The 27911-nt window shown below is 43.9% G+C and overlaps 1 protein-coding gene and 1 long non-coding RNA gene across 3 annotated transcripts in view; one reads left to right on the top strand and one right to left on the bottom strand.

Annotated features, from left to right (window-relative positions):
• Positions 1–9722: 9722 nt before the first annotated feature.
• On the bottom strand, positions 9723–21353 carry LOC134736613 (uncharacterized). Its single transcript, XR_010120720.1, has 4 exons — positions 20878–21353; positions 18947–18992; positions 12523–12603; positions 9723–10325 (listed from the first exon to the last, which is right to left on the bottom strand). It is a non-coding gene; the product is annotated as an uncharacterized lncRNA (long non-coding RNA).
• A 97-nt stretch (positions 21354–21450) lies between these two features.
• Positions 21451–27911, top strand: part of RAB8B (RAB8B, member RAS oncogene family) — a 76886-nt gene continuing 70425 nt past the window's right edge. Inside the window, exon 1 of one of the 2 annotated variants that reach the window (XM_055278231.2) lies at positions 21451–21707. In XM_055278231.2, the coding sequence (XP_055134206.1) occupies positions 21584–21707 (124 nt within the window). In that variant the 5' untranslated portion in view covers positions 21451–21583. The remainder of the gene's footprint in view (positions 21708–27911) is intronic. The other variant, XR_010120704.1, reaches the window with a different exon arrangement.

Genomic DNA, 27911 nt, shown 5'->3' with positions numbered 1-27911 from the left:
CACAGTGGCTCACACTTACCATCCCAGCACTTTGGGAGGTCAAGGTGGGAGGATCACTTGAGGCCAGGAGTTCAAGACCAGCCTGAGCAACATAGGGAGACCCTATCCCTACCAAAAAAAGAAAATTAGCTGGGCATGGTAGCACATGCCTATAGTACCAGCTACTCAGGAGACTGAGGAGGGAAGATCACTTGAACCCAGGAGTTTGAGATTATGAGTGAGCTGTGATCTCACCACTGCACTCCAGCCTGGGTGACAGAGTGAGATTCTGTCTCTAAAAAAATAAAAATAAACTCTAGAGCTAATTAAGGATGATATTTCATCTCCTCTAAGGCTTTATTTCTCCAGGATGAGTATCGTTGGCTCCTATAAACAGTTTCCCATCACCCTTATCACATTTCTCTAGTCATGCTCCAATTTGCCCATTTCTCTCTTAAAATAGGCCCAATGACTGAACACACTGCCAGCTGAGAATAACAGGGAGTTATTACTTGTCCCGTTCGGATTATCATAAGTGTATCAGTACATCCCAATATCACAAAGGTTTTTTTTTTTGTCAGTGCAGTGGTATCACACTGTTGATTTACATAAACTTATAGCTGACTAAAATCCTGTCTTTTAAAACTATTAAACCTCACATTCCTTATGCTATAATTGCATTTTAAGAAATCTAAATACAGTGAATATACTAAAAATGTTTTCTAATTTTTTAATTTTTTATTCGTTTATTTATTTATTTATTTATTTATTTATTTATTTTTGAGACGGAGTCTCGCTCTTTCACCAGGCTGGAGTGCAGTGGCGCGATCTCGGCTCACTGCAACCTCCGCCTCCTGGGTTCCAGCGATTCTCCTGCCTCAGCCTCCCGAGTAGCTGGGACTACAGGCGCATGCCACCACACCCAGCTAATTTTTGTATTTTTAGTAGAGAGGGGGTTTCACCATGTTGGCCAGGATGGTCTCGATCTCTTGACCTCGTGATCCAACTGCCTCGGCCTCCCAAAGTGCTGGGATTAAAGGCGTGAGCCACCATGCCCCGCCCTAAAAGCCAATGAATTGTATACTTTAATTGGTGAACTGTATGGTATGTAAATTATATCTCAATAGACCTGTTAAAAAAATCTAAGTACAGGAAAGAAAGACAATTTTATTTTATTAAATACCTGCTAAATTTTGCCAGGCACATTATCTCATATGATCTTTTCAACAATCCCTTTGGATTCTAGAGAAATTAAGTAACTTGTCCTGCTGGGCGTGGTGGCTCCCGCCTGTAATCCCAGCACTTTGGGAGGCTGAGGCAGGTAGATCACAAGGTCAGGAGTTCAAGACCAGCCTGACCAACATAGCAAAACCCCGTCTCTACTAAAAATACAAAAATTAGCCGGGCATGGTGGCACGCATAGGAGGCTGAGGCATGAGAATTGCTTGAACCCAGGAGGCCGAGGTTGCAATGAGCCGAGATCATGCCACTACACTCCAACCTGGGTGACAAAGCAAGACTCTGTCTGAGAAAAAAGAAAAAAAGCAGGACAAGTCACAGAGTAAACTAACTGTGTCTCCTGAACTACTGAGACAGGGCTTCTTAAAGCCTTCCATCTAGACAGAGGATTTGCATGTGAACCCGGGGCAGGGCCGAAGCTACAGACGAGTATCAAATGCCCCAGCAATGGGACTGACCGATTGTCAGGGGAATTGGCAAGACCAGTACCAATCCTGTTTCATTCTGGGTATGCCATCTACAATGCCATCCATCCACTTCCCTATGACACAAGAAGGTATATCAGGAAGTGACTAGGAGAAAACATTATTTTAGGGATAAGTGTGAATCTCTTGCATTTAATATTGTGATCGGTAAAAATTATCTGTGCATGTCTGATTTAGACAGGCCAGTTGAGTGTGATGGGACTAGCAGGGTAGGTGTGAACAGGCAGACACTTTCTGTGCAACCAGAATCTCTGGCTAAGCCTCTCTCCCTGCCAGCCCACGGACTTAGCCAAGGCTCCTTGGGTTTCCAGTAACAGAGGCATCTCACACTTGCCTGAGCTAAAATGGAGAGTGTGCTGGGCACGGGCCAGGGCAGGAAGGGCAGCTGGGCCACATGGGGTGGGAACAAAGCCCTGAGAGGCCACTGCGAATGGAGACAGCCATGCTCTTGCCACCTCCCTTTTTCTCTTGGGGTAACCTCGTTTCTCATCTCTCTTTCTCCCTGACACTGTGTCAGTCTCCTTTCTCCACAGCCCAGTTTTCCTTCTATGGTACATAGTGAAAATGGCCAGGCCAGCCCCCCATTATAAGCTGTCCTAGTTCCAGGGCCAACTGTGACTGACCAGAGGCCTGTGTCCTAATTCCAGGTGCCCTGGAGAGAGAATCTGGTTGTCTCAGCTTGGGTCAGGAGTGTCTACCCTGGTCATCTGTGGTAGAGCCTCAGGGCCACTTGAGGAGACAGTGACTGCTGGGGCCACCCCTGTGGTAGGAGGCTGGGGGCAACTTTGAGGAGAGGAGGCACAGACTGAACAGAAGACCCTAAAGGTGCCCACTCCCTCCAGGCATCTTTGCTGCCTTTGGCACCACAGCTGGTGGCTCTGCGCTACCCCCTCCAGGCTGCCTGCCTTCTCCCTCAAATCCCTAGCATTAATGGGACATTGTTTATTAACTGAAAACATTTTCTCCACAAACTTCAGCAAACTGGTGGTGAATGTCTACAACAAAAACATTTTTTCCTGTGGGATAATCAAATCTGGGGACCACATGCTGAGGGGAGAAACCATTTAAACTAAAGACATGCCAAGTACATTGGAACTGAGTCAGTTTACAAGGATCTACATGTGTCTAACAGTATCTTTTTACAATCAACAAAATTACTATGCATAATATACTAGTAATTCATTTGCAAAATGCCTTTTTAAACAGCCTTCACATTATGTCTGAATGAGAACTATCTTATTCACACTTCTTCAAGTGGTCAAAGAAGAAAATCTGAAATTAGGGGTGAGAAGCAGAAAACCTAGAGGTTCTGACCTAAGTGGGTCCTGCTTCTGACTTATAAGGTGCCATAAAGGGAACTATGGGGCACGTTGTTAAATCCAAAGGCTGTACTGTGACCCTTGGAGAGCAACTAAGACTCCTTCCCCCATAATCTCTGATGGTGGTGGTGGTGGTGGTGGTGGTGGTGATGATGATGATGATAATCACCTGAGCACCGATTTTGTACCAGGCACCGTGCTAGGCACTCTGCACACGGATTATCTAATTTGATCTTTCCAACATCCTTATGAGGTAGATAGTAATATTATCCCCATTTTGCACATGAGGAAACTGAGGCACAGAGATAGTTAAGTACCATTCGTAAGTTCTCAGAAATGGTAACTTGCAGAACCAAGCTACAAACCTAAGTCTGGCTGAAGCTGAAGACCTTTCTTCCTTGTGAATATAATATATCTAGATCTTCCAACAAGATTTTTTTTTAATTTTGAAAACAAAGCTCCCTAATGGACATTAGGCCTTCCTATCATTTTCATCACTCATTATGTCTTTTTATTTTGTGCATTTGAACAAGTATCTTTTATGTTTCCTATAAAGAAGTACTAAGGTCAAGGGCAATATAAAAATGATTAAGGCCCTCTTGGGGTTTTCGAGGAGCTCAAGGTCATCTAATATTAGGAAGAGCCTGTATAAGCATAATTGTAATACAATACTGAATATGATCTGTCATCCTAGAAACACAGGGCTCTAAGAGATTAAGGGAAGGAGTGGTCATGTCCACTAAGCATATACAAGTTATGATTTGCTGCATGTGAATGTTGCTAGATGAATTGTGTGAAAGAGACAGAAATCCCATGTTAGCCAAAGTAACCAACAGTGCCCAGGTGTGATCCTCAATGGGACCACTATGACTTCTGGTAAGTTAGGTAGCCATGTATATTAGTCTGTTCTCACATTGGTATAAAGAACTATCTGAGACTGGGTAATTTATTTATAAAAAGAGGTTTTGACTCAGTTCCACAGGCTATACAGGAGGCATGGCTGGGGAGGCCTCAGGAAACTTACAATCATGGTGAAAAGCGAAGGGAAAGCAGGCATGTCGTCTTTGTTTGTTTATTTTTGTTTTTGAGACGGAGTCTCACACTGTTGCCCAGGCTGGAGTGCGATGGCACGATCTCGGCTCACTGCAACCTCAGCCTCCCAGGTTCAAGTGGTTCTCCTGCCTCAGCCTCCCGAGTAGCTGGGACTACAGGCCTGCATCACCACGCCCAGCTAATTTTTTGTATTTTTAGTAGAGATGGGGTTTCACTATGTTAGCCAGGATGGTCTCGATCTCCTGACGTCGTGATCTGCCCGCCTCGGCCTCCCAAAGTGCTAGGATTACAGGCATGAGCCACTGCTCCCGGCCTGGCACGTGTTACATGGCCGGAGCAGGAGGAAGAGAGCGAAGGGAGAGGTGTTACAGACTTTTAAGCAACCAGATGTCATAAGAACTCACTATCACGAGAACAGCAAGGGGGAAGGCCGTCCCCATGATCCAATCATCTCCCACCAGGCCTCTCCTCCAACACTGGGGATTACAATTCACACATGAGATTTCGGCAGGGACACAAATACAAACCATATCACCACGTCTTTAAGTGAAGTAGGAAAGACACAAGACTTTAAAGGAAGGAATGGATCCTAGATAGGCCTTAGCCTTGTAGCGCGTTCTCAATAAGCACTGTCCCTGAAGAAAAGACTCCTATCATGAGCTGTCAGCCAGCAAACCCAGGCAGGGATGATAGGAAGACCTGCAGAGATCTTTGGAAAGAGCTTTTCCCTCAGTGTGACACTTTAGATCTCAAGGATCTCTCCAGAACAGTCCCAGGAATAAACGGATACACCTTGTTCTTTGTACTTTGATTGCAAAAACCAGCCCATCATCTGCCACCAGCTGGACCCAGTGAATTTCGGTGCTGCCTGCCATGCAGACATCTGAGACGTGCGTTGATTACATGCTCTGCCCCCCACTGCCATTGCTAAGCCCTGCTTTCTGTTCAGGCAATGTGAGCCAACTGTGCCTTCCTACCCCTCTCTTGTCTGCAGCAGTCTGTGATCAGGACTCAGAGGCTTAACCATAGCAGTGGAAAGCAGGATGCACTCCAAACTTAGCTGACTTTGGATAAAATGGCTCTAAAGCTCTTTTTCATTTATATACAACTTTACATTACAAAGCCCGTCACAATCAGCATTAATTAAACCTGCCACTCATTGCCCTCTGAGGTAGAGCTGAATTAGTCTGCTCATTTTACAGCTGACAAAACAGACAGAAAGGCTTAAGGATTTGCTGAAGTGAAGTGGGGTTCAATCAAGGAAGCCTGGCATGATTCCCTTTCTAGTTCATTCTTCTTCTCCTGGAGGAGGCCTTCAAAATGCCTAGCTCCTAACTCCGAGCAGCTAAAGGAAGCCAAGTGGGAAGAGAAGCTTGGCAGAGCAGCCGTGGCGATCTAGAACAGAACATCAGTGTGAGGTTTGGATGATGTGAGCACAGCCATGTCATGTTTTCCTGATTCTCAGTGGATATTACACACGTGCGCGCACACACACACACACACACACACACACACAGAGTTTCTCTCCTTGGGTCAGGGAGCAGAAGGATGTTGGAACGCTGGTTGGCAGCAATGCTCTGTTTGACCTGGTGGCAAAGTGGCCCACCCACTACCCACACTCCAACCACTTACCAGAGCCTTTATATTAGAATTTTAAACAAACCCAAAATCAAACACATTCCAAGGACAGGCCCAGTCTCCCATTTTGTGGGGCGTGGAGCAAGAATGAAAACGAAAACCAACATGTCATATGTCTAAATATTTAAAAATTCTAGCCAAAGCTAACAAACTTGGGTTTCCTACCTTGACAGATATACCTTTACAATGATGCAGATAATTGGTTTGAATTTAGAATATTTCATCTCCTTAGAGCTCCATACCAAAACGTGGTGGCCCAGGAGAGCAGCCCTGGACCAGAACAGTGCCCTTCCTTCACCCCTTAAATTGGGCCCACATCATGAAGGGCCTCACACACACATGATGTGGATTCCAGCCCATATGTCCAAGCGCTGGCCATATCATCACCCCCTTTTGGTGGCCACTTGGGCCTATGGCCTATCCACCCTCAGAAGGATAGATCAGGGCCGGGTGCAGTGGCTCACACCTGTAGTCCCAGTACTTTGGGAGGCTCACTTGAGGTCAGGAGTTTGAGACCAGCCTGGCCAACATGGTGAAAACCCATCTTTACTAAAAATATAAAAATTAGCTGGGCATGGTAGTAGGCACCTATAATCCCAACTACTCAAGAGGCTGAGGCAGGAGAATTGCTTGAACCCTGGAGGTGGAGCTTGCAGTGAGCCGAGATTGCGCCACTGCGCTCCAGCCTGAGCAACAGAGCAAGATTCAGTTTCAAATAAAAAAAAAAAAAAGGGCCGAGCACGGTGGCTCATGCCTGTAATCCTAGCACTTTGGGAGGCCGAGATGAGTGGATTGCCTCAGCTCAGGAGTTCAAGACCAGCCTGGGCAACACGGTAAACCCTGTCTCTACTAAAATACAAAAAATTAGCCGGGCGTGGCCACGTGTGCCTGTAATCCAAGCTACTTGGGAGGTTGAGGCAGGAGAATTGCTTGAACCCCGGAGGTGGAGGTTGCAGTGAGCTGAGATTGCACCACCGCACTCTAGCCTGGGCGACAGAGCGAGACTCCGTTTCCAAAAAAATAAAATAAAAAAATAAAAAAGAAAAAGAAAGATCGATCAGGAGAAGAGGCCCATACCAATTCTGGAAGCAGGGCCATTGGCAGGGAATCCTGAGTTCTGAGGACCTGGAATGTATCCTAAAAAGATGGCATGGCTCTGGGTGAGTAAATCCACTTAGCCTGTAAACTCTTTGCCCAGTGGAGAGGACTGATCAGAAGAGAATAAGGGTAGCATAGGGCTCTCTACATAGTGGGCCCAGGGGAGAGGCCCCTCTTGCCAAGACCTAAGAGCAAATCATATCTGGCCAAATAATAAATAAGCCAAAGGTGTGAGTTAATAGAGTCTGCACAAATCTGGGTACCATTATTTCTACCTCAACTATACAACACAGAGGCATGAGCTGTTTCAATATTTTATCTGCTACCTCCAATAAATAACTTACTTATTCTGGGCAGTAGTCATTATCTCCAGTAGGTATAAGGGCCAGAGAACAAATGAATGACCTCCATAAGTAAATATTTTACTGCCAAGTTTGCACTCCCATACAAAACCAGACATCAAAACTCTAGACGGTGATCCTAAGGTCAGTGACACTGCTGCTGCCTCCCCAGAATGGACCAACGGAGTGGAAGAGAAGCTTGATTCCCTGGACTGCTGGGCATTGCTTTTTGTGGGGGTTGCTTGGGTCAGTCAAGGTTGTGAGGAGCTGTCAGACAAAACAGCTTCTGTCCACATCATTTCCTTCAGAATCAGGGTCATGAACACAGTCCTGGCTTTGAGACGCAAAGAAGCCAAAATTATGAGCTTCCTTATTGTTCCCCCATATCTCAGTTTTGCATAATAATTTACAACATTTAATATTAAGGGAAATATGTCCACATGTAAAAAGTATTTTCATCACCAAATTCTCAAGGCAAAAAATGTAAGGAAATGTGTACAATGTTTATTTGGATGCAAATTCATTGTGTGTTAAAACATTAACAGCATTGAATTCTGGATTCTCGGCTCAGGCAAGGGTTAGTCCAACTTTCTCCAACAATACTGTTCATAATATATGAAGGATACATTCCTTAATGATCTTTGGAGGTTGGTTATATAATTTAATTTCCTTAAAGTTTTTGTTTTGTTTTGTTTTTGAGATGGAGTCTCGCTCTGTCGCCCAGGCTGGAGTGCAATGGCACAATCTCGGCTCACTGCAACCTCTGCCTCCCAGGGGGTTCAAGTGATTCTCCTGCCTCAGCCTCCCAAGTAGCTGGGATTACAGGTGCCCGCCACCATGCCCAGCTAATTTTTGTATTTTTAGTAGAGACGGGGTTTCACCAGGTTGGCCAGGCTAGTCATGAACTCCTGACCTCAGGTGATCCACCAGCCTCGGCCTCCCAAAGTGCTGGGATTACAGGCATGAGCCACCACACCCGGCCTCCTTTAAATTTTTTTGCATTTCATATGGAGGTAGAAACAGAGCCCAAATCAGAATTTAAAAGTTGGTTCAGACTAGTAGGTGGTGGTCACTTCTGGGGTGTAAACAGGCAGGTTCTTTTCCTACCCCCTTCATCTTCTCCCCAACAGATCCACTGTCTGTTCAGATGGAGCCATTCTGAAAAGCTAGGGACAATTTTTATTCCCCGACTAATCCCATTTTTGGTTGTCACTTGGCAACTTGGTCTATACTGCAGCCTGTACAAGCATCCAGCTTCCCGAAAGCATCCCTGAAATCTCGCTCAACGCAGTTCAGGTTCCCATGTCATCATGATTCATCCTCCTTGCTCATCCAGTTAAGGTGAATTGTGAGTTTAAAGTAGGTGACTCAACGCTGGTCAGCAAGACCTTGCTGGGATGGTTTACCCAAGAACATCGCTCTTAGGTGATGCTGTCGATTGCTAGTAAAACCTGATGTTATTGATACTGAGTGTTGTAATCTTCCATTTATCAACAATAGTTAGGGAATTAGGTGTTCTAACACACTGGGTAATCCACTTAATTATAGACTACCAGTGTCTAAAGAAATATAAACTAGTTTTGAAATAACTATAAGGCTGGGCACAGTGGTTTACGCCTGTAATCCCAGCACTTTGGGAGGCCGAGACGGGTGGATCGCTTGAGGTCAGGAGTTCAAGACCAGCCTGGTCAACATGGTGAAATCCCATTTCCACAAAATAATTAAAAAATTAGCCAGGCGTGGTGGCACGCTCCTGTAATCCCAGCTACTTGGGAGGTTGAGGTAGGAGAATCGCTTGAACCCGGGAGGCAGAAGTTGGAGTGAGTGGAGATTGCACCACTGCACTCCAGCCTGGGCGACAGAGCGAGACTCCGTCTCAAAAACAAACAAAAAAAAAACAAAAAAAAACTATAAATTAGCACAACTGTACATTACCAGTATATCATAATTCTACCTAGTATTTTAACTATTTAAGTGTGGGTCCCACCTCTCATGAAGGCCATACGCTTCTTATGGAGTGGTCTGTGTCAGTTCATCTTTATTCCTCTTATGGTATCTAGTAAGTTGCTTTATATATTGTAGGTACTAAAAGAGTTTTTGTTGAATGAAACTATAGAACACAAACTATCATTTACTAACATGACTTAATCCTGTGATGACTCAGAAGGCCCTCCAGGATCACACATTTCTTCAAGGTTGTTATTATGTATGTTATCTATGGGGATGTTTAAACACAGACCAAGTGGTTGAAAGGGGAATTCTGCAGTGACTGGAAGATAGGACTTGATAACTACCAGCTCATTCCAATTCTGTGTGTATGTGTTGAAAAGTCAAATATAGAAATGATCTCATTTATTATCACCTGAATGAAACATGTTTATGAAACCAAGAGATTACAACTGAAAACTCAAATAGCCTCTGTTAATAAGCCTTAACCAGAATTCATGGTCCTTGATCATGATAAGTCAATTAATCTGAAAAGGTAGGATTCCATTAGTGCTGTGAGTGTATTATTACCATTATTTAATTTTTTTAAAACCTGCTCATTACACTATAATTTACTAATTAATGCAAACATATTTGTCACTATGTGGCTAATATATGACAAGCCTGTGTTAGTCATTAGGGATACAATGTAAATATAATTCATGCCCTCAAGAAATTTAAATAATTTATCTGTAAAAACATTTCATTGTGTAGATCATTTTTACAGCATTTTAAATGTCAACGTGGGAAATTAGCCTGGGTGTGATGTGACCTTCTAACCTAGCCTATAATTCATTCAAAATACAGAACAATACAGAGCAAAAAATGCCAGTTAGCTTATTTACTTGACATTAGTCTTTTTCTCAAAAATACAATATACAGAATGTTCATTCAGAATTCTGGGTAAATATGCTTCTGCACAGATGATTTTAATTTCAGGTTAGTACAACATCTGCCAGTACCCCAGAGCTTGAGGGTGAAGCAGCCTCCCCAGGTGTGGAGGAGAGAGAGCCATCACAGCGCCCCACCCTCTTCTCTATCTTTCTGTGGATCTGATAGTGACAGAGGCAGCAGCAGGGAGCCCTGCCCTGGGACTCAGCAGAAGCCTGGGAGGCAGGGACGGGTGTTCGCAGTCCAGTCTGTCAGGAATTCTGGGAATGGATGCTGCCGTCTTTCCTCACAGCTTCCTGTAAACATGCTGATTTTCAACTTGATAGTAGGACTTTGCTATTTAGTGTCTTCATATCTAAAACTAAGGGATTAAGTTGCGAGGGGTGGCTCAGCCTCTAACCTCAGCACTTTGTGAGCCCGAGGCAGGTAGATCACTTCAGGCAAGGAGTTTGAGACCAGCCTAGGCAACATGGTGAAACCCCATCTCTACCAAAAAAAACATAAAAATTAGCTGGGCGTGGTGGTGCGGGCCTGTGGTCCCAGCTGAGGTGGAAGGATACCTTGAGCCAGGTGAGAGGCTACCTTGAGCCGAGGTGAGAGGATACCTTGAGCCTGGGAGGTAGAGGTTGCAGTGAGCCAAGATCATGCCACTGCACTCCATGCTGGGTGACAGAGACCCTGTCTCAAATAAGAAAATAAAAATAAGGGCCAAGTGCGGTGGCTCTCACGCCTGTAATCCCAGCACTTTGGGAGGCCAAGGCGGGTGGATGACCTGAAGTCAGGAGTTTGAGACCAGCCTGGCCAATATGGTGAAACCCATCTCTAGTAAAAATACAAAAAATTAGCCAGGCGTGGTGGCGAGCGCCTGTAGTCCTAGCTACTCGGGAGGCTGAGGCAGGAGAATCGCTGGAACCTGGGAGGCAGAGAGGCTGCAGTGAGCCAAGATCGCGCCACTGCACTCCAGCCTGGGCGACAGAGCGAGACTCCGTCTCAAAAAAACAAACAAACGAAGGGTTTGGATTAAATCAGTTTCCTAACATACAGTCTGCAGGACACAAGCCCCGTAAGATGGCGCCATCAGAATGGAGTGTGGGGAAAGCCGTGTGCCACACCTTGCCGTGGAGACTTACAGCTGCGCCTCTGCGTACTGACGTCAGAGAAGCCTCACCGTCTAAACAACTGATAGCAGCATTTCTCAAAAAGCTTATCCCTGAAATCTTTTCTTCTTGTATCACCTGCTAGCATCTGCTGACTCACTTAGCGTTCTGAGATACACATTTTGAGAAACCCTGGAGTACATCTCTATAGTCATTGGTTTTTTGTTTTGTTTTTTTTTCTCGAGATGGAGTTTCGCCCTGTCACCAGGCTGGAGTGCAGTGGTGCAATCTCGGCTCACTGCAACCTCTGCCTCTGGGTTCAAGCAATTCTCCTGCCTCAGCCTCCTGACTAGCTGGGATTACAGGCGCCCGCCACCACGCTTGGCTAATTTTTGTGTTTTTAGTAGAGACGGGGTTTCTCTCTGTTGGCCAGGCTGGTGTCGAACTCCCGACCTCGTGATCTGCCCACCTCAGCCTCCCAAAGTGCTGGGATTACAGGTGTGAGCCACCGCACTCGGCCTAGACATTGGTTTTTATGGCCTCTTTTTTTTGAGACGGAGTCTCGCTCTGTTGCCAGGCTGGAGTGCTGTGGCATGATCTCGGCTCACTGCAACTTCCAACTCCCTGGTTCAAGAGACTCTCCTGCCTCAGCCTCCCGAGTAGCTGGGATTACAGGCATGCGCCACCACGCCCAGCTAATTTTTGTATTTTTAGTAGAGACGGAGTTTCACCATGTTGGCCAGGATGGTCTCAATCTCCTGACCTCATGATCCGCCTGCCTTGGCCTCCCAAAGTGCTGGGATTACCGGTGTGATCTACCGCGCCCGGCAGGTTTTTATGGCCTCTTAAAGCAAGAAGTAGTCTTAGAAGTCAGAGGTCCATTGAGGTTAGGTAGCCTGTCAAGGATCTCAGTCACTGGGCAGACTAGGTCCCTTTCATCTGTCAATTTCTTACATTTGTGTTCTCATAACCTTGATGGATAAAATTTTACTGTGAGGAAAGCTAGAAAAAGCATCAGCAATTGAAATCCACAGACAATTCCTAAGCCCCAGAGTTTCCACTTTTGGGTGAGCCCTGTTGGTTGAAGTGACTCCTGATTAAGCAAAAGTGATTAGAAATACTATATTTTGTAATGATGACTATCTACAGGCTAGTGGAGGTGTTACTGAATAGAGACTTATACACAATTCAAGAAGCCACTGAGAAGAGGGAAAGGAGAAACAAACAGTATGGAGTCCAGAGCCCAGGTAAGTAGCTCCTGGTGATGAAAAGTAAATTACTTTTTTTGATACTGAGCTCAAGGAGATCCTCTGATTTTTTTTTTTTTTTTAAGTACTGTGAGTCACAGATTCAGTTGGCGTCAGATCTTGAAAAAGAGATCTGATACTATACTGACCTTAAAGCCTAGTCTCCTGGATAGTGTCTCCTTTTTGCCAGCTCGAAAAAAATCTCACACATCTCTTCACTTGGTCTTTACCTTGAGTTAAAAGAACAAAAATAATTTTAGGCTTTAATCTCTTTTCATGCAGTTTGCTTGTAAAGAATTCTTTAAGTTGGTGGCTAAGTAAACAACAGTATTCTCCCAGCAGTTAATTCCACTGGCTATTCCACAGTCCCGACTATAGTATAGCCTAGCCCCAAAGTAATTAAAGAAGCAAGCAATTTGCATTCTTTTTCTACAAAACTACTCTTGAGTAGCAGATGGCAAACACAAATGTTTTGCTCTAGAGACATATGGAAACCTCTCTGTTTCATAAAAGTCTCAATAAATATTAAACCCTGAATGATGCCATTCATTGCAGAAATAAAATGTTGTGATAATCCCCCAAACAGCCTAATTAGACCATATAGCTACTTGAGTTTCAGAAAGCGATAGGTGGGAAATTACTATGTGATTGGGATTTCATTCGCGGTTTCTCTTAATCTGAATATTCAACCTGGCCCAAAGGAATCACCTATTCATCCTTATTTATTCAGCATTCTATTAGGTTATCATCATCATTTATCCTTGCAATTTTAAAAGTGAATAATCAATCCCGCTTGATTTCATATGAACTCTTCAGTTCTGTCTGAACCAGTGAGAGCAAGGAATTTCACAAAGGGAGAGGGTGTTTTATCATAGGTTCTGGAGCAATTCAGCATGTTCCCTGATTAACTCTGTTTATAATCCCTTGCTGCTGTTAAACCAGGAAAAAAAAAAAAACAGAAGTCAGAGCCAGGCGCAGTAGTGTGCACCTGTAGTCCTAGCTACTCGGGAGGCCGAGGCAGGAGGATCACTTGAGCTCAGGAGTTTGAAGTTACAGTGAGCTATGATCGTGCCTGTGAATAGCCACTGCACTCCAGCCTATGGAACATTGTGAGACCCTGCCTCTATATATATATATATATATATATATATATATATATATATATATATATATATCTATGTCTATGTTTAAGGTTATTTGGGAAATGATTATGATTATTCATATTAAGTAGGAATTGAGGAAGAAATCTGATTGGAGTTGGCTCAAAATATAAAGCAGAATTTCATTTTTCTCTTAACCCAGTAATTTGGCAACCCAACAAATCATTGTTGATATCTCAGGACTGAAACTTTGTGCCCCTTGGAAACAGAGAAGCAATGATAACTGAGTCATAAGGGTGAATTGAATGTTGTATTCAGAACAAGGAACTAAGTATCTTGGGTTCCTTTCCCGGCTCCATGCGCTACATGGCCTCAATGGGAATCACAAGACCTCCGAGGTTGCTGATAAATCCCCTGATTCACCAGGGTGTTTGGGTGGCTTGGGAGACTATTGTGTGAAAGACCAGAACTTCCAGATCTCAGGACATCTGTTATCGGGGCCTGGATTCAAGAGCTCAAAGGATTTTACAGATGGGAATGGATGATTTCATTCAGTTCCTCCCATTTTACAGTTAAGGAAACTGAGGCACAGAAACGCTGTGCTTGTTTAAGGTCACAGAACTATTTAGTAGCAGAGAGGAAACAGAACTCAGGTCATCTGATGCTAAGTTCAGTCGTTTTTACAATGACAAAGTCTCAGAACAGATTTGTCAGAGCCTGATAGAAAAATTAGAAAGTTTGCTTCAGGAACCATTTAAGGGTATAAAGCCCATTTTAAACTCTTTGCTGCCCAAATGAGCTTTATACCCTCAGCTGATTCCTGAAGTAGGGCAGAAAAGGGACCAGGTGTCGAAGTGCTTTGGTTAATTCTGGCTTTGGGCTACCCATTCCCTTCTCAAGGAGGCCATATTTCCTTCTTCCCAGTTAAGCATCAACCCATCTGTTTAGAGAATGACAAATCACACTTTTTCTGGGTTCAGCTCTGTGATTTCTGCAATGTAATCAATCACTTGGTAGTACTTGACACAAATATCCATGTGATGTCCAAGCATGGTGGCTCACACCTGTAATCCCAGCACTTTGGGTGGCCGAGGTGGGCAGATCACCAGAGGTCAGGAGTTCGAGACCAGCCTGGCAAATATGGTGCAACTCTGTCTCTACTAAAAATACAAAAATTAGCCAGGTGTGGTGGCAGGTGCCTGAAATCCCAGCTACTCAGGAGGCTAAGGCACGAGAATTGCTTGAACCCAGGAGGCAGAGGTTGCAGTGAGCCGAGATCATGCCATTACACTCCAGCCTGGGCCATAAAATGAGACTCAGTCTCAAAAACAAGCAAACAAATATCCATGTGCATTTGACACGTAAACACAGATGGTGCTCATTTGTTGGTTTCCCAGCCTTGTCTTCTCCAGTCTTCACTAATAGAACCCTGTGTTTAGGATGAGGCTGACTCTACACCCAGTTTCACTGGCTTACATCAGTTGACCGAGGCCACTCTCTTGGGCCCTGGATAGATTCAGGGAAGGGCAGTCAAGGCCCATGGAACTCAATTCCTGGGCATTTATTTGAACTCTTGGGGAAAAAGATTCTCTACATTCTGATCTGTTTGAATCTGGAAGCAAGGAGCCCTAGGAGTTTCAGGAAGATATTTTGCAACCACATGGGGCTAGCCTATTGAAATAAGTGCTATCTTGAAGACGTGTTGCTAAGATGCTGACAAAGAGAAACCAAGAACTGGGCATGTAATTTGAGCTACTAGATTAAGCCTCACCTGTCACTAGGCTTATATCTGATAATTCTAGTTTAGGGTTAAATATTTTTATGGTTTAAATCAGTATTTTTATTTAGGTCATTTAGTATTCTGTTATTTACTACCACAAGCATCCCAATACCTGTTCTGATGCTGATTGTGAGTTTCAGCACATCTTGACTTTGCTATTGGATGAGATGCCATTTTAAAGTTGGCCCCAAAAGACTTAAAAAAAAAAACCAAAAAACTCAAGTTTACAAGAAGCTCTACCCAAAATGCTCTACCCCAAAAGCTCTACCCAAAATGCATAGTCCTTATTGCACGTCTTACTTTACACAAAATCCCACAAAATAGCGATGCCTAGCTTAATGAAATGAATGAATTTTGCTAATATTTTATGCAACTTTATTACCAGAGAAAGAAATAATAGAAGAGGTATTAGAATGAATTCCTTCCAAACCACCTTTTGGTGCAGGAGTCCTCAACCCCCGAGGCAGTGGGCCAGTTCTGGTCAGTGGCCTATTAGGAACTGGGCTACACACCAGGAGGTGAGCAGGAGGTGAGCAGCAGGTGAGTAAGCATTACCACCTGTGCTCCGCCTCCTGTCAGAACAGAGGTGGCACTAGATTCTCAGAGGAGCATGAACCCCATTGTGAACTGCGTGTGTGAGGGATCTAGGTTGCGCACTCCTTATGAGAATCTAATGCCTAGGCCGGGTGCGGTGGCTCACACTTGTAATCCCAGCTCTTTGGGAGCCCAAGACAGGAGGATCACCTGAGGTCAGGAGTTTGAGACCAGCTTGGCCAACATGGTGAAACCCCATATCTACTAAAAACAAAAACTAGCCGGGCGTGGTGGTGTGTGCCTGTAATCCCAGCTACTCAGGAGGCTGAGGCAGGAGAATCGCTTGAACCTGGGGAGTGGAGGTTCCAGGGAGCCTAGATCATGCCACTGCACTCCAGCCTGGGTGATAGTGAGACTCTGTTCCAAAAAGAAAAAAGAAAAAAAAGAATCTAATGCTTGATGTTCTGTCATTGTCTTGCATCACCCCTAGATGGGACCATCTAGTTGCAGGAAAACAAGGTCAGGGCTCCCACTGATTCTACATTATGTAGAATGTACATAATGTAGGGGTCTTATCATCTCTCATTTTTATTTAACTTTTGCATCCAGTGGTGATATGCATAATATGTAACAATCAGTTTGGCAGGAACACTTGACCAATCAGATTGGAAGCCTGGCCAATCAGAATGGATGCCCAAATCATCAAAATCAACACCCAACAAATGAGAATAGATACCCCACTAATCCGAATGAAAAGCCAATCAATCAGAATGGACAATTTATCTTCAACTATCAAGATAAATGCAGTGTGTATGAGCCTCACATTTACCATTGAATCTTTCATTTGTGGGCTCTCCCCTCAATTAGCTGGGAGCAAACTGAGGGCAAGGACCACATGAGACATCTTTTTGTATCCTCCAGGTGGCCTTGCTTAGCTAGTTTCAAAGTGTGAACATAATGAATGTTTGAGTGGACATTTTTCACCCAGTGATTGCTCAGGAAATATCAGTGAGTGGAAAGGGTACCGTTTGTCCCTCTGATTAGGATAATTGTAGAATTATACACTGGAGTATCACTAAATAGCATTTTTTTATGACACACAGGTGACTTGAAAAATTGGTATTTTTAAGGGCTTATCATTCAATGTGATCTTGACAAACCAGAAAAATAATATATAATTATGCTGATTTCTTAAACACAACAATGAATAGTGTACTTACTGAATGAATAACATCTAAATACAAGGTAGAGTACAAACAGAAAGATATTAGTGAGGTCCCAAACACCTAATATAGCAAATAATAAACTAAAGGTGTCCAGATGTTTTAAAATTAGCTAGACTGCTAAGATGCCAGTCAGATCTTCATTCATTCGTTCATTCAACACCTTGAGTGCCTGCTATGTATAAAACATCATGCTAAGCATGCTGGGGATGCAGCAATACATTAGCAGTCTCTCTCCTCAAAGAGCTCAACTTTTAAGGGAGCAGACAAAGAAGCACACAAACCATTCAATAACAGAGAGAGAACCTATTCAACAGCTGAGTCATCATTCAGTGAAGATAATCACCATAAAGGACATCTTTGTAGCGCACCGGGACAGCTGTGCTCAACAGATGGCAGAGGGCCAGAACCTAAGAGTGGTTGGACAGAAGTGTCAGCCGAGATGGGTACACACTGATTCCCAGAGGCTGCTTTGCCTTTAATTTTTCAGGACCATGTGAGCTCCTGGATTCTTGTAAGATACAATTAAGGAGAGGAAAAGTCCCAATAATAACTGATTTGGGGCCAGGCGCGGTGGCTCACACCTGTAATCCCAGCACTTTGGGAGGCCAAGGTGGGCGGATCACCTGAGGTCAGGAGTTGGAGATCAGCCTGGCCAACATAGTGAAACCCAGTCTCTACTAAAAATATAAAAATTAGCCGGGCATTGTGACGGGCACTTGTAATCCCAGCTACTCGGGAGGCAGGGGAAATGCTTGAACCCAGGAGGCAGAGGTTGCAGTGAGTTGAGATTGTGCCATTGCACTCCAGCCTGGGCAACAAGAGTGAAACTCCATCTCAAAAACAAACAAAAAAACCCTGATACTGGTTTTGCCAGCCTTCGATAAGTAGGGGTCTCAGCCAAATTTAATTTCATTAAAGGCATTAAGAAAGGTGACATTTCTTGCTCTCAAGTGTCATGGCAGAACTTAAACCAGTTTAAAAATTCTTAAACTATTTTGAAAATTTGCTTAGAGAACACACAGACCCTCAAGACTATGTTTGTAGAATCTTGGGAGTGGACCTCCAAGACAAATACATTACTGTGGAGAGTGAATAATGCCTTTGGAATTGTGCAACGTGGCAGTCTTGCTTGCTACCATGAGGAAAGCTAGCCTGAGGACAAAGTAAACACAGAGGAGAGCAGGAACAAGAGAATACAGGAAAATGTATTTGATCAAAACCAGCCAAAAGCTCACATAGACCTCATACCAGACAGACCTACTTTCAGCATCATAACCCATTTCCTTAGAAAGTTCACAGGGAAGAACTCGGATTGACGCAGCCTGAGTCATATGCCCACCTCTGTGGCATGTGGAGTGAAGTGACATGATTCACAGCCACCATTAGAAAGAGGAGTGGCTTTCCAAAAACAGAAAGAGTGCTGGTCGGACAAAATTCACAGAAGGTAGACTCCTTGGACATCTAGATTTCTGTAGGCAAGCTGTCATGTACAATGTTAACCCTATAGAAGGCTTCAATAAACATTAGCTAAATCAAATTGAATGTGCCTAGTGCTCTCCAGTGATGTAGTATTTACAGGGTGGACTTGGGAAACTGACAGAAAGGATTGATGTGGTTCACTCAGAGCATAGTAACTTGGAGTTTAAAACGGGGTCCACTGATAGCTCTTGGAGAAAGAAGGAACAGTGGCAACCAGCAACCTGCTACCTGAGGTAACCGTACTGCTACAAATATACTTAATGTCCAGTCCTTTGAGCAAAATGCCTTGATTCAATAGTACTCAGTTACTACTACCAGAATCTGATATCTAAATAACATTGTTGCACAAAATATGAAAATGAATAATGTGTAAGAGAAAAAAATGTGATTCTTTTTGAAGTAGTATCAATATGTCAAAATGCTTAAATGGTTCAACAGTGGTGCACAAACTTACCAGCTAGAAAGTCCCGATATTATATATACTTGGTAGCAGAGAAAAACTGGGGAAGTGAAAATAAGACAACATTATTATTTTTTAAAATTCCCATCAATTAACAAAATTCCCCTAAGAAAATTTAGGGACTTTAAAATTCCTAATGCTAGTTTCTCTTTTGAATTTAAGTTCTTTACCGTATCAGTACATTTTTATTCATATAGAAAGAGAATGATAATAGTTGCATACAGACAGTGGGACTAAACATCAGTTTAATAAACATGCATTTTTTTTTTCTTTTGAGACAGAGTCTTGCTCTGTCACCCTGGCTGGAGTGCAGTGGCGCAATCTCAGCTCACTGCAAGCTCTGCCTCCCGAGTTCATGCCATTCTCCTGCCTCAGCCTCCCGAGTAGCTGGGACTACAGGCGCCCGCCACCATGCCCGGCTAATTTTTTGTACTTTTAGTAGAGACGGGGTTTCACCGCGTTAGCCAGGATGGTCTCGATCTCGTGATCCGCCCGTCTCGGCCTCCCAAAGTGCTGGGATTACAGGCGTGAGCCACCGCGCCCGGCCATAAATATACATTTTTAAAAAGAAATAAATTCCACTGGTCTTTGCGGAATTTTTTCCCCTTCTTTTCCAGGAATGAAGAGGAGGGTATAGAACAATGAACACTGTTCACATCATGGCTGAAGCCACGTTCAGAGGCTTGCTCAAGGACTGGCTTGGGCAAGGAGGCTCACCCTGTGCCAGAGGGCAGAATCCTTCTTCATTAGGGGCAGACACTGTGACTTTGACCTCATTAGAGCTTTGTTCCTATCTAGTGGCCTCTAGGAATGAGACATTCCGTAAGCAGCAGCAGCAGCAGCAGCCCTCTGGCTACTGTATGATCAATAAGTTAATGATGATACATTTCGTCTTTTACCCACATAGAAAATGGAGGCCAATTCTAGGGCCAACTAAGTCTTCTGCCACAACGCAACTGAGAATGGATTATCAGTGGCACTGTTCCTAAAGTCACAAGGCACACAGCATGTGTCTTAGAAAAGCCTGCTGGCTTGTTCAACTAACTGTCCACGTTTTTGGTTTTTTTCCCCCTTTTCTTATTCCGCTAATGGTGGAGTCCACTGGTTCCCTTAATAACCTCTAGCCTTCCAGAAGGTGTTTCCTTACAGCTAAGGTAAATGTCTGGACCAGTGGTTCTCAAATATTTTGGTTTAAGACCTCTTTATCCTCTTAAAAATTATTGAAGATTCCAAGAAGCTTTTGTTCATGTGGGTTTTATCTGTCGGTATTTGACATATTAGAAATTAAAACTTCGAAGGGAGAACAACAGATGAGAGACAGAGAGCCCTGGCAGGGTGGACTCCTAGTCCCACACCTCCTTAGCCTTTTGCTTCCACATTACCTGAACCAGTCAACACCCCTTTCACAACAGCTAATCCGGTTGGGTTTCTGCCACTAGCAAATGAAAGGGGACTGAACAATACATCCACAAAACAGAGAATTAGCCTAAGACAATAAATAGTAAAGGATTAACTTGAGTATAACAGAATGCTGTTTCCTCCCTATATTCGACATCAGTTAAGTGAGGGCCTACTGAAGAGTAATGAATATTACCATCACTGCTAACAATGCCTTATGGGTTTCAAAGAACTTTCACATTTAGTATTTAAGTTTCACTGGAATCCTATGAAGTATCTTGTTTCATATCCATTTTACAGATGAGAAAACTGAAATGTCCAGTGCCTGCGTGACTTGTCACAGCCGTTATGCAGCAGAGCCAAGAGTAAATTCAAGTCTTATTCTCTAAAGTCCCGTGGCCCGCCTCACAGGATGCTTGCAGTTTCATGGGGCACAGACCTGTAGCACAAGGCTTCCCAGATTTAAAAATCCATCCTCCTGCGAGGAGAGGGGAGCGATCAGCGTAGCCGATTCTCTAAATACTCACTGTATTTGGCTCTGGTCTGTGTGGCGTGAAGAAGCGGGCACGAGTGAGGTTCGAGTTAGCATGGTAACCATTCTTTCTCAGCTCTGTGACTGAGGGGCTGCGGGAGGGGGTTATAGTGGTGCTGGGCACGGCCTCGGGGAGAAGCTGGATAATGCACTCTGCAGATAACCCGTAGGCTGCGCCACAGCAGCGCCAAGGAAAGAAAGCATCTCTGCTCCAGGTCTCGGCGGAAGAGATGCGGGAACTACGGGGCTCTGATTCTGAGGTCCTGGATTTGGAAGGCGCCCGCACACAAAGAAATAACAAAGTTAAGTTCCGGCGGCTCGACCAGCAGAGTTCGAAACGGGGCCCCCTTTCCCAGCTTGGGTGGAAACGCCTCCACCCTGTCACCCCGCCCATAGCAGGTCTTTTATCCGCTGGAGCCGCCTGGACAGTCCTCTCGGGGCACGCCCGAGACTCCCCGGAGGAACTACAAGTCCCATGAAGTCCCGAGACGCGGGCGGTGATGACGAAGCCCTCGCGGATTGGCCGCACGGGGCGGGGCGCGCAGGCCTTCTCCGAGAGGAGGGGCGGGGCGCGGGGCGGGGCGAGCAGCGGCGGATTGGCGGGCACGCCCCCTCGCCCGCGGCCCCCTCGCCCGCGTCCCCCTCCCCGCCTCTCTCCACCGCCTCCTCTGGCTCCCCGGTCAGAGGGCCGGAGCGAGAAGATGGCGAAGACGTACGATTATCTCTTCAAGCTCCTGCTGATCGGCGACTCGGGGGTAGGCAAGACCTGCCTCCTGTTCCGCTTCTCAGAGGACGCCTTCAACACCACCTTCATCTCCACCATCGGTGAGGGAGGGGCCGCGGCCCGGGACCGGGGAGAGAATTGGGGGGCGGGTACGAGGGGACAGGGAGAGGGCGGGGGCGCTTGGGAGCCCGGGAGAGGAGACCCCGGGGACTGCAAGGTGGCGGGGGCACTGAGAGGGGCGAGGGCGTGAGGGAGAGGGGCGAGGGCGTAAGGGAGAGGGGCGAGCGGGAACGTGAGGCTAGGGCGAAGGGGGAACTTGGGGGCAAAGGAAGGGGAAGGGGAACAGAGGAACAAGGACTAGGGGTATTGGGGGAACGAGAGGGTTCGGAGACTGACAGGGAGGGGTCTTTGAGGGGCAAAATGTGTTGGGGGGAAGACGCAGGAAATCTCATGTAGAGAGAAGGGGATAGTGGACGTGCCAATGATTAAAAGACAGGAGAGGAAGGAAATGTGAAGGGGGAAATGAGGGATGGGGGCAATGAGAGGGATGTGAAGTAAAGGGACAGAGGACACAAGGGACAGAGAGGTGAGAACCAGGCAACTGAAAGGGAATTCAGGGGAATGAGCGGTCAGGAGGTGAGGAAGAAGGGGACGGCTGGCCACAGGAGGTCTGTACTGAGATGTCGTAGGAGGGGGCAGAAGGAAATTGTAGGTGGAACAAGAGTTCAAGGGATCAGAGGGCGGAATGAGGATACTTGGTGGAGAAAGTAAAGGGATCTGGGTGTGAGACAGAAAGGAAAAGAGGAAGCAACATCATAGTAAAGGGAGGTTGAGCAGAGAAGACAGAGGAGATGGAAAAGAGAGAAAATGGAAAGTAGTGGGGCGCAGGACTTGCTATAGTAACTGATTACCATTTTCTCTTTACTTCCTTTGGATCAAGTGCAGGAGAAAGCAAAATGTGACTAATGGTGGAATAATGTCTATATAGCGTTAATTTGTTCTGTGAGTGTTAATGGATGTTAAGGGAATTGGTGACTTTTGGAAATGATGTGGTCAGGAAAATATGGTTCGCCTCTTTACTACCATCTCCTGAGAAGCAAGACTTCTCAGTATTTTAAATCCTTCGGTTTGAATGTTTAACAGCTTCTCAGCCAAGGAATTGATCTTACATTCTACCCGCCTCCCTGTATATTTTGCTTTGGTTCTAATTATTGTTAAATGAATCACAACATGTGATATACCTCTCAGTTACTTCCAACTGATTCAAGAGTTTTTCTGATCCTGGCTGGGAGCTGTCCTTTCTACTTTTGTACGGGAAGACACTGTGTTCAGGTAATAAGATCTCTTAACTTACCATAAACTGAAGACCAAGTCAAAGCTGGTTTTAAGCTGTCTTAGAAGTGATCACCTTAACATCATTTCTCCTGTTAAATAGTTGCAGGTTAATTAAGTACCTTAAGAATACCTCAGCTTTTGGTTGTGTTGGTGATGTTTCTGGCCTCTAATAGTGGCTTATTTAGTCATCTTTCGTATGGTTCTTACAGCATATTTCACCATGAATTTCTGGGTTGGGAAATAATAGAGAGCTAGTGCTTTGGTAATACGTGTGTTTAAATATTTGTGTATTTTTAAGGATAATTTATCTTTTTTTTAAAAAAAGAGTATTTGGTATAGAACACTCTTTAAGTATTAGAAAAGGCTATGGTTTGTTTGCTCATTCTGGCTTCTTTCATATAGATTGAATGGTCTAAAATCTCCTGGGTGTTATGATGTCTGGGCTTAGGGAAGTTTGAATTGCAAGTTCTTGGCAGTCAGTCTTGAGTGGGACTTTTTCTTTTCTGAAAAAGCAGATTTTAAATGTCATCTCTCAAGTATATTCCTAAGATTTGGTGGTAGCTGCTGGTACAGCAACTAAAGGGCGTTAATTTTTGACATTGGTATTAATTTCAAAGCCTCAAATAACGATTTTTCATTGTTGAATGCATACTCCAGTACAGATGGTAAAGGATAATTTCTAACAAGTTGAGTGGGTGTCCTTTTGTCCATTCTCTATTTGAGCCTCCCAGAAGTATCTCCTGCCTTGAAAGTAAGTGAATCTCGCTGATGCTGTTTTTGTTAAGCTTCTTGGACGACTTGCTTGTTTGTAATAGTTTTATTCGTTTTCTCTTTTTCCTTTAATTTTTGTCCCATGTTTCCTGTAAGGGTATCTGCTTCCTTTTAAAATAGTAGCTTTTAAAAATTACTTTTCATTTTGAAGGGTTCAAGTCTATCAGTGTATTTCAAAAAATGATGGAAATGAGGTTCTTTGGAGGGTGACAGCTATGAAGGCATGAAAACCAGTGTCCTGAAACAGATTAGAATAGGAAGTGGACATGAAAAGGAGGTGAATCTCATGTGAGATCTTGGTATTTATATTTTCTGTGAGGTGGATGTGGTAAAAAGAGGCTGTGAGCTGTGTCTTCAGTTGACCTGAAGGAGGGGAAATCCCATACCTCTTATTTAGCCCCAGAGCTCCAACAGGAAGTGGTAGCACACTGCCTTCAAACTGCAGAATTTATATACCTGAAACCTAATGCTCTGCAGTCAAACTTAAGCTGGGAAAATAAGGTGAATGTTAGCACCATTCTGGTTCCACAGACTCTTCACTGATTACAAGTATAGATTTTGAGTGTTGACATCTATAGCAGCCACTCCCTCCATGCCCCTCACCTCATTCCCAGGTGATCTGAAGTTACTGAGGTGACAGCCCATCTCCTCCTTAGTCATGAAGTACCTAAGTGTGTAAGTTCCTGTGCTTTTCTGACTGGGTTTTGATGAGGTCTGCCACAGCATTGCTGACAACACTTGATAAGCTCTGTGTCATACGGAAAAGATGTATTTCTCAACACCTGGGCTTTGTGTGTATGTGTTTTGGTAGATATGTATGGGTGTCTGTTTCTTCCCATGAAGATACATTTTAAGTCTTAATTTTTCTTTGTCAAAGTTTTAGTAGTTTTAAAAATGGGAATCTGCCATCTTTCTACACTGCTTTGTTAGGGGTTCGGTCATCACGAAGGGAAGGAGACAATCATTTTGATTCCAGATACAGTTGTCTCAGAGATACTTTCTTCTTCTCACTTCTCTAAGGTCTTGCTATTGGCTGGTTGTGGTGGCTCACTCTTGTAACCCCAGCACTTTGGGAGACTGAGGTGAGAGGATCACTTGAAGCCAGGAGTTCAAGACCAGCCTGGGAAACATAGCGAGACTCTGTCTCTACAAAAATACAAAAATTCACCAAACGTGGTGGTGTGTGCCTGTATTTCTAGCTACTTGGGAGGCTGAGGCAGGAAGATCACTTGAAGCCAGGAGTTTGACACCAGTCTGGGCAACATAGCAAGACCCCATCTCTACAAAAAGTAAATTAAAAAATTAGCCAGGTGAAGTGGTGCACACCTTTAGTACTAGCTACTTGGGAGGCTGAGGCAGGAGGATAACTTGAGCCCAGGAGTTCAAGGTTATTACAGTAGCTATGATTGCACCACTGCTGTCCAGCCTGGGAGATGGCGAGATTCTGTCTCTAAAAAATAGATAAGTAAATAAATAAGGTTTTGCTATCTTCTCTGATATCTCAGGTCCCCTGATTTCCTTTTTGCTCTTTGAGGGTGGTGGAAGGTAGATTTTCTTTTATCTGACTTTTTGAAGATCTTCTAGTATATCCGTCAATAATTTAGTTAACTGTGAGGAAAGGATGTTTTATCCATTTGAAATTATTGGTCAAGTGCCTAGGACCAACTCGCCTTTCACTCCAAATGTTTGAAAATTGAATTTTTTTTATTGGCTCTAAAAACCCTTATGTAATCATAATTAACATTTAATTGGCCAGGCGCAGTGGCTCATGCCTGTAATCCCAGCACTTTGGGAGGCCAAGGCAGGCGGATCACAAGGTCAGGAGATTGAGACCATCCTGGCTAACACGGTGAAACCCCGTCTCTACTAAAAAATACAAAAAATTAGCCGGGGGTGGTGGTGGACACCTGTAGTCCTAGCTACTTGGGAGGCTGAGGCAGGAGAATGGTGTGAACCTGGGAGGCAGAGCTTGCAGTGAGCTGAGATCACGCCACTGTACTCCAGCCTGGGCAACAGAGCAAGACTCCATCTCAAAAAAAAAAAAAAAAACAACAACAAACAACAAAAAAAAAATTTAATAAAGTGCCTATAAAATGTAACATAAAGACAACTAGGAATGATGATACAGTTAGCTATAGATTATATTTCCTATGGGAAATGGATGCATTTTAATATTGATATGAGGGCATACCGACATCTTGAAATGGCTCTGGTCAGAAAAAGGTGCTGGTTTAACAAAAAGAGATAACCCAGCCCTGTCCTCTTGACAGGACAATCAGAGCTTCTTCCCTTTGCCGTCTCTCTCCTGCCCTGCCCCCTTCTTCCTGTTAGGTATTTCCTGAGTGGTTTCACTATTTAGTATAGTCATAGTTTAACAGCAGAAAGAGTCTTACATATTACCTACTTTATTCCTGTCCCAATTTTATAAATAAAAAAAATGAAGGTTTAATTGACACCCTCAAAATTACACAGCTGATTATAGCAGATCCTGTAGTGAAACCCCAAATCCAAGTCTGTATCACTTTTCACAACTGAGTTGCTACTATTCCTAATCAGTATGATTATCCCCATTATTCAAGTCATCACCTTTTCCAGGGAAGAATTAGAGTTTGCACATATGCCTTTATGTGAGGAAAGTTAAGACATTTCCATTTCGATTAGCCCAGTCTGTTCAGGTGAATAGCAAATGTTACTACAATGACTCTGAGTTCTATTGGAGTTTATACTGGAATAACTCAACACATAGCTGTCCTTTGCACTTTCTTTCTGTGTCTGTAGTTTCACATCGGGAGATCAAAGTGTATCCCGTCATTGAAATTTCTTCCATACGTAAAGTAACTAATGAAATCATATTAATGGGGGTATGTTGGTAATTGTAGCTTAGTCTCATCAGAGTACTTTTAGACATTTTATTCTGTAACACTGGGTATTTTTCTTGGGTTCATTTTCCTTAAAATCAGGGGTTAGCACACTGTAGCCCATGGGCTAAGTGTGACCTGCAGCCTGTTTTTGTGTAGATCACAGGCTAAGAATGGTTTTTATATTTTAAAGGTTATTAAAAAATAAAGCAATATGCAAAAGAGACCATATGTATCCCACAAAGCTTAAAAATATTTACTAACTGGTTCTTTGTAGAAAGTTTGCTGACCCTTGCTTAAAATTAAAAACTGTTTTTGGTTGGTAGCATTTCAAAGCTTTTATCAAGACTTATTGACTGAAAAACAAACTTTGTCATATTTACATTTTTATCCAAGATGATATCAACATTTGGCTGAGCATAATCCAGATATGTAGAGCAAGTTGATTTTCATTTTCATAGTTGTTTTCCTTGGTTTCAACTTCTCAAACAAAAATATGCAAGGAACATGCAAGTTCATATCAAACATTTTGTACATAAGGCCTTATTTTAATGTCATTGTGTTCTTTCAAAGCTGCCAGTAGATTTCCCATCTAAGCGATAGCATCGATAATGACTCTGGTTCAGAAAAAGTAGAATTTAATACTTGATCATGAAGGGTTAAACTCATCTCTTAAATCAATGTTCTAGTGAGTGAAAAAAGCCTTCCTACATATAAAGGATGGGCATGGGGAAACTGAGTCTTGGGTACAAATATGGATCTGTCTGAAGAATGTGTACTTTAATGAAGAGCTTCACCAGCTGTTCTGCAGGCAGCAAGTCAGGGAGGAGGTTCTCTTGGCAACAGCAGCGAGATTGTTTGGATCCCCTGAGAAAAGCTGGAGGGAAATAGGTTTAGATATTGTTTTAGAGGTAAATAAGTCTAGTCTTTGAGGACAAAGAAAAATTTAGCAGTATATTTTTGAATTGAATCCAATAACTGAATCTGAAAAGAACCATAGATCCTGAAGTGGATGAGCAGGGAGCTGCCGGCCTCAGGCCAGCTCTAGTCTAGGTCTGCCTGTCTGCACCCAGCTCTGGACATCAGCTCTCCTGTGTGTGTTAGAACTGTTACTTGAGAATATTTTGCAGGAATAAGAGTTTTCATAGCATGAGAAGAGGGTTGGGGTGATGATGGGGAAGTAGATTTTAGGTGGCGAGTAATGTGGAGTATGATATTACTAAGCTTCGGAAATGCAAGTAGCCACGGAAACATAAAAAGGGAAATTCAAGGTAAGATTGTAGATTCCTACTACCTAGGTTAGGGGTTGCAAACTCACATGGTTCTGGTGGGAACTATGAA

This window comes from Symphalangus syndactylus, chromosome 5, assembly GCF_028878055.3.
Source record: "Symphalangus syndactylus isolate Jambi chromosome 5, NHGRI_mSymSyn1-v2.1_pri, whole genome shotgun sequence".
Classification (NCBI taxonomy): Eukaryota; Metazoa; Chordata; class Mammalia; order Primates; family Hylobatidae; genus Symphalangus; species Symphalangus syndactylus.
The sequence above is the reverse complement of the archived record's forward strand: the minus strand, read 5'-3'. Positions and strand labels throughout refer to the sequence as shown.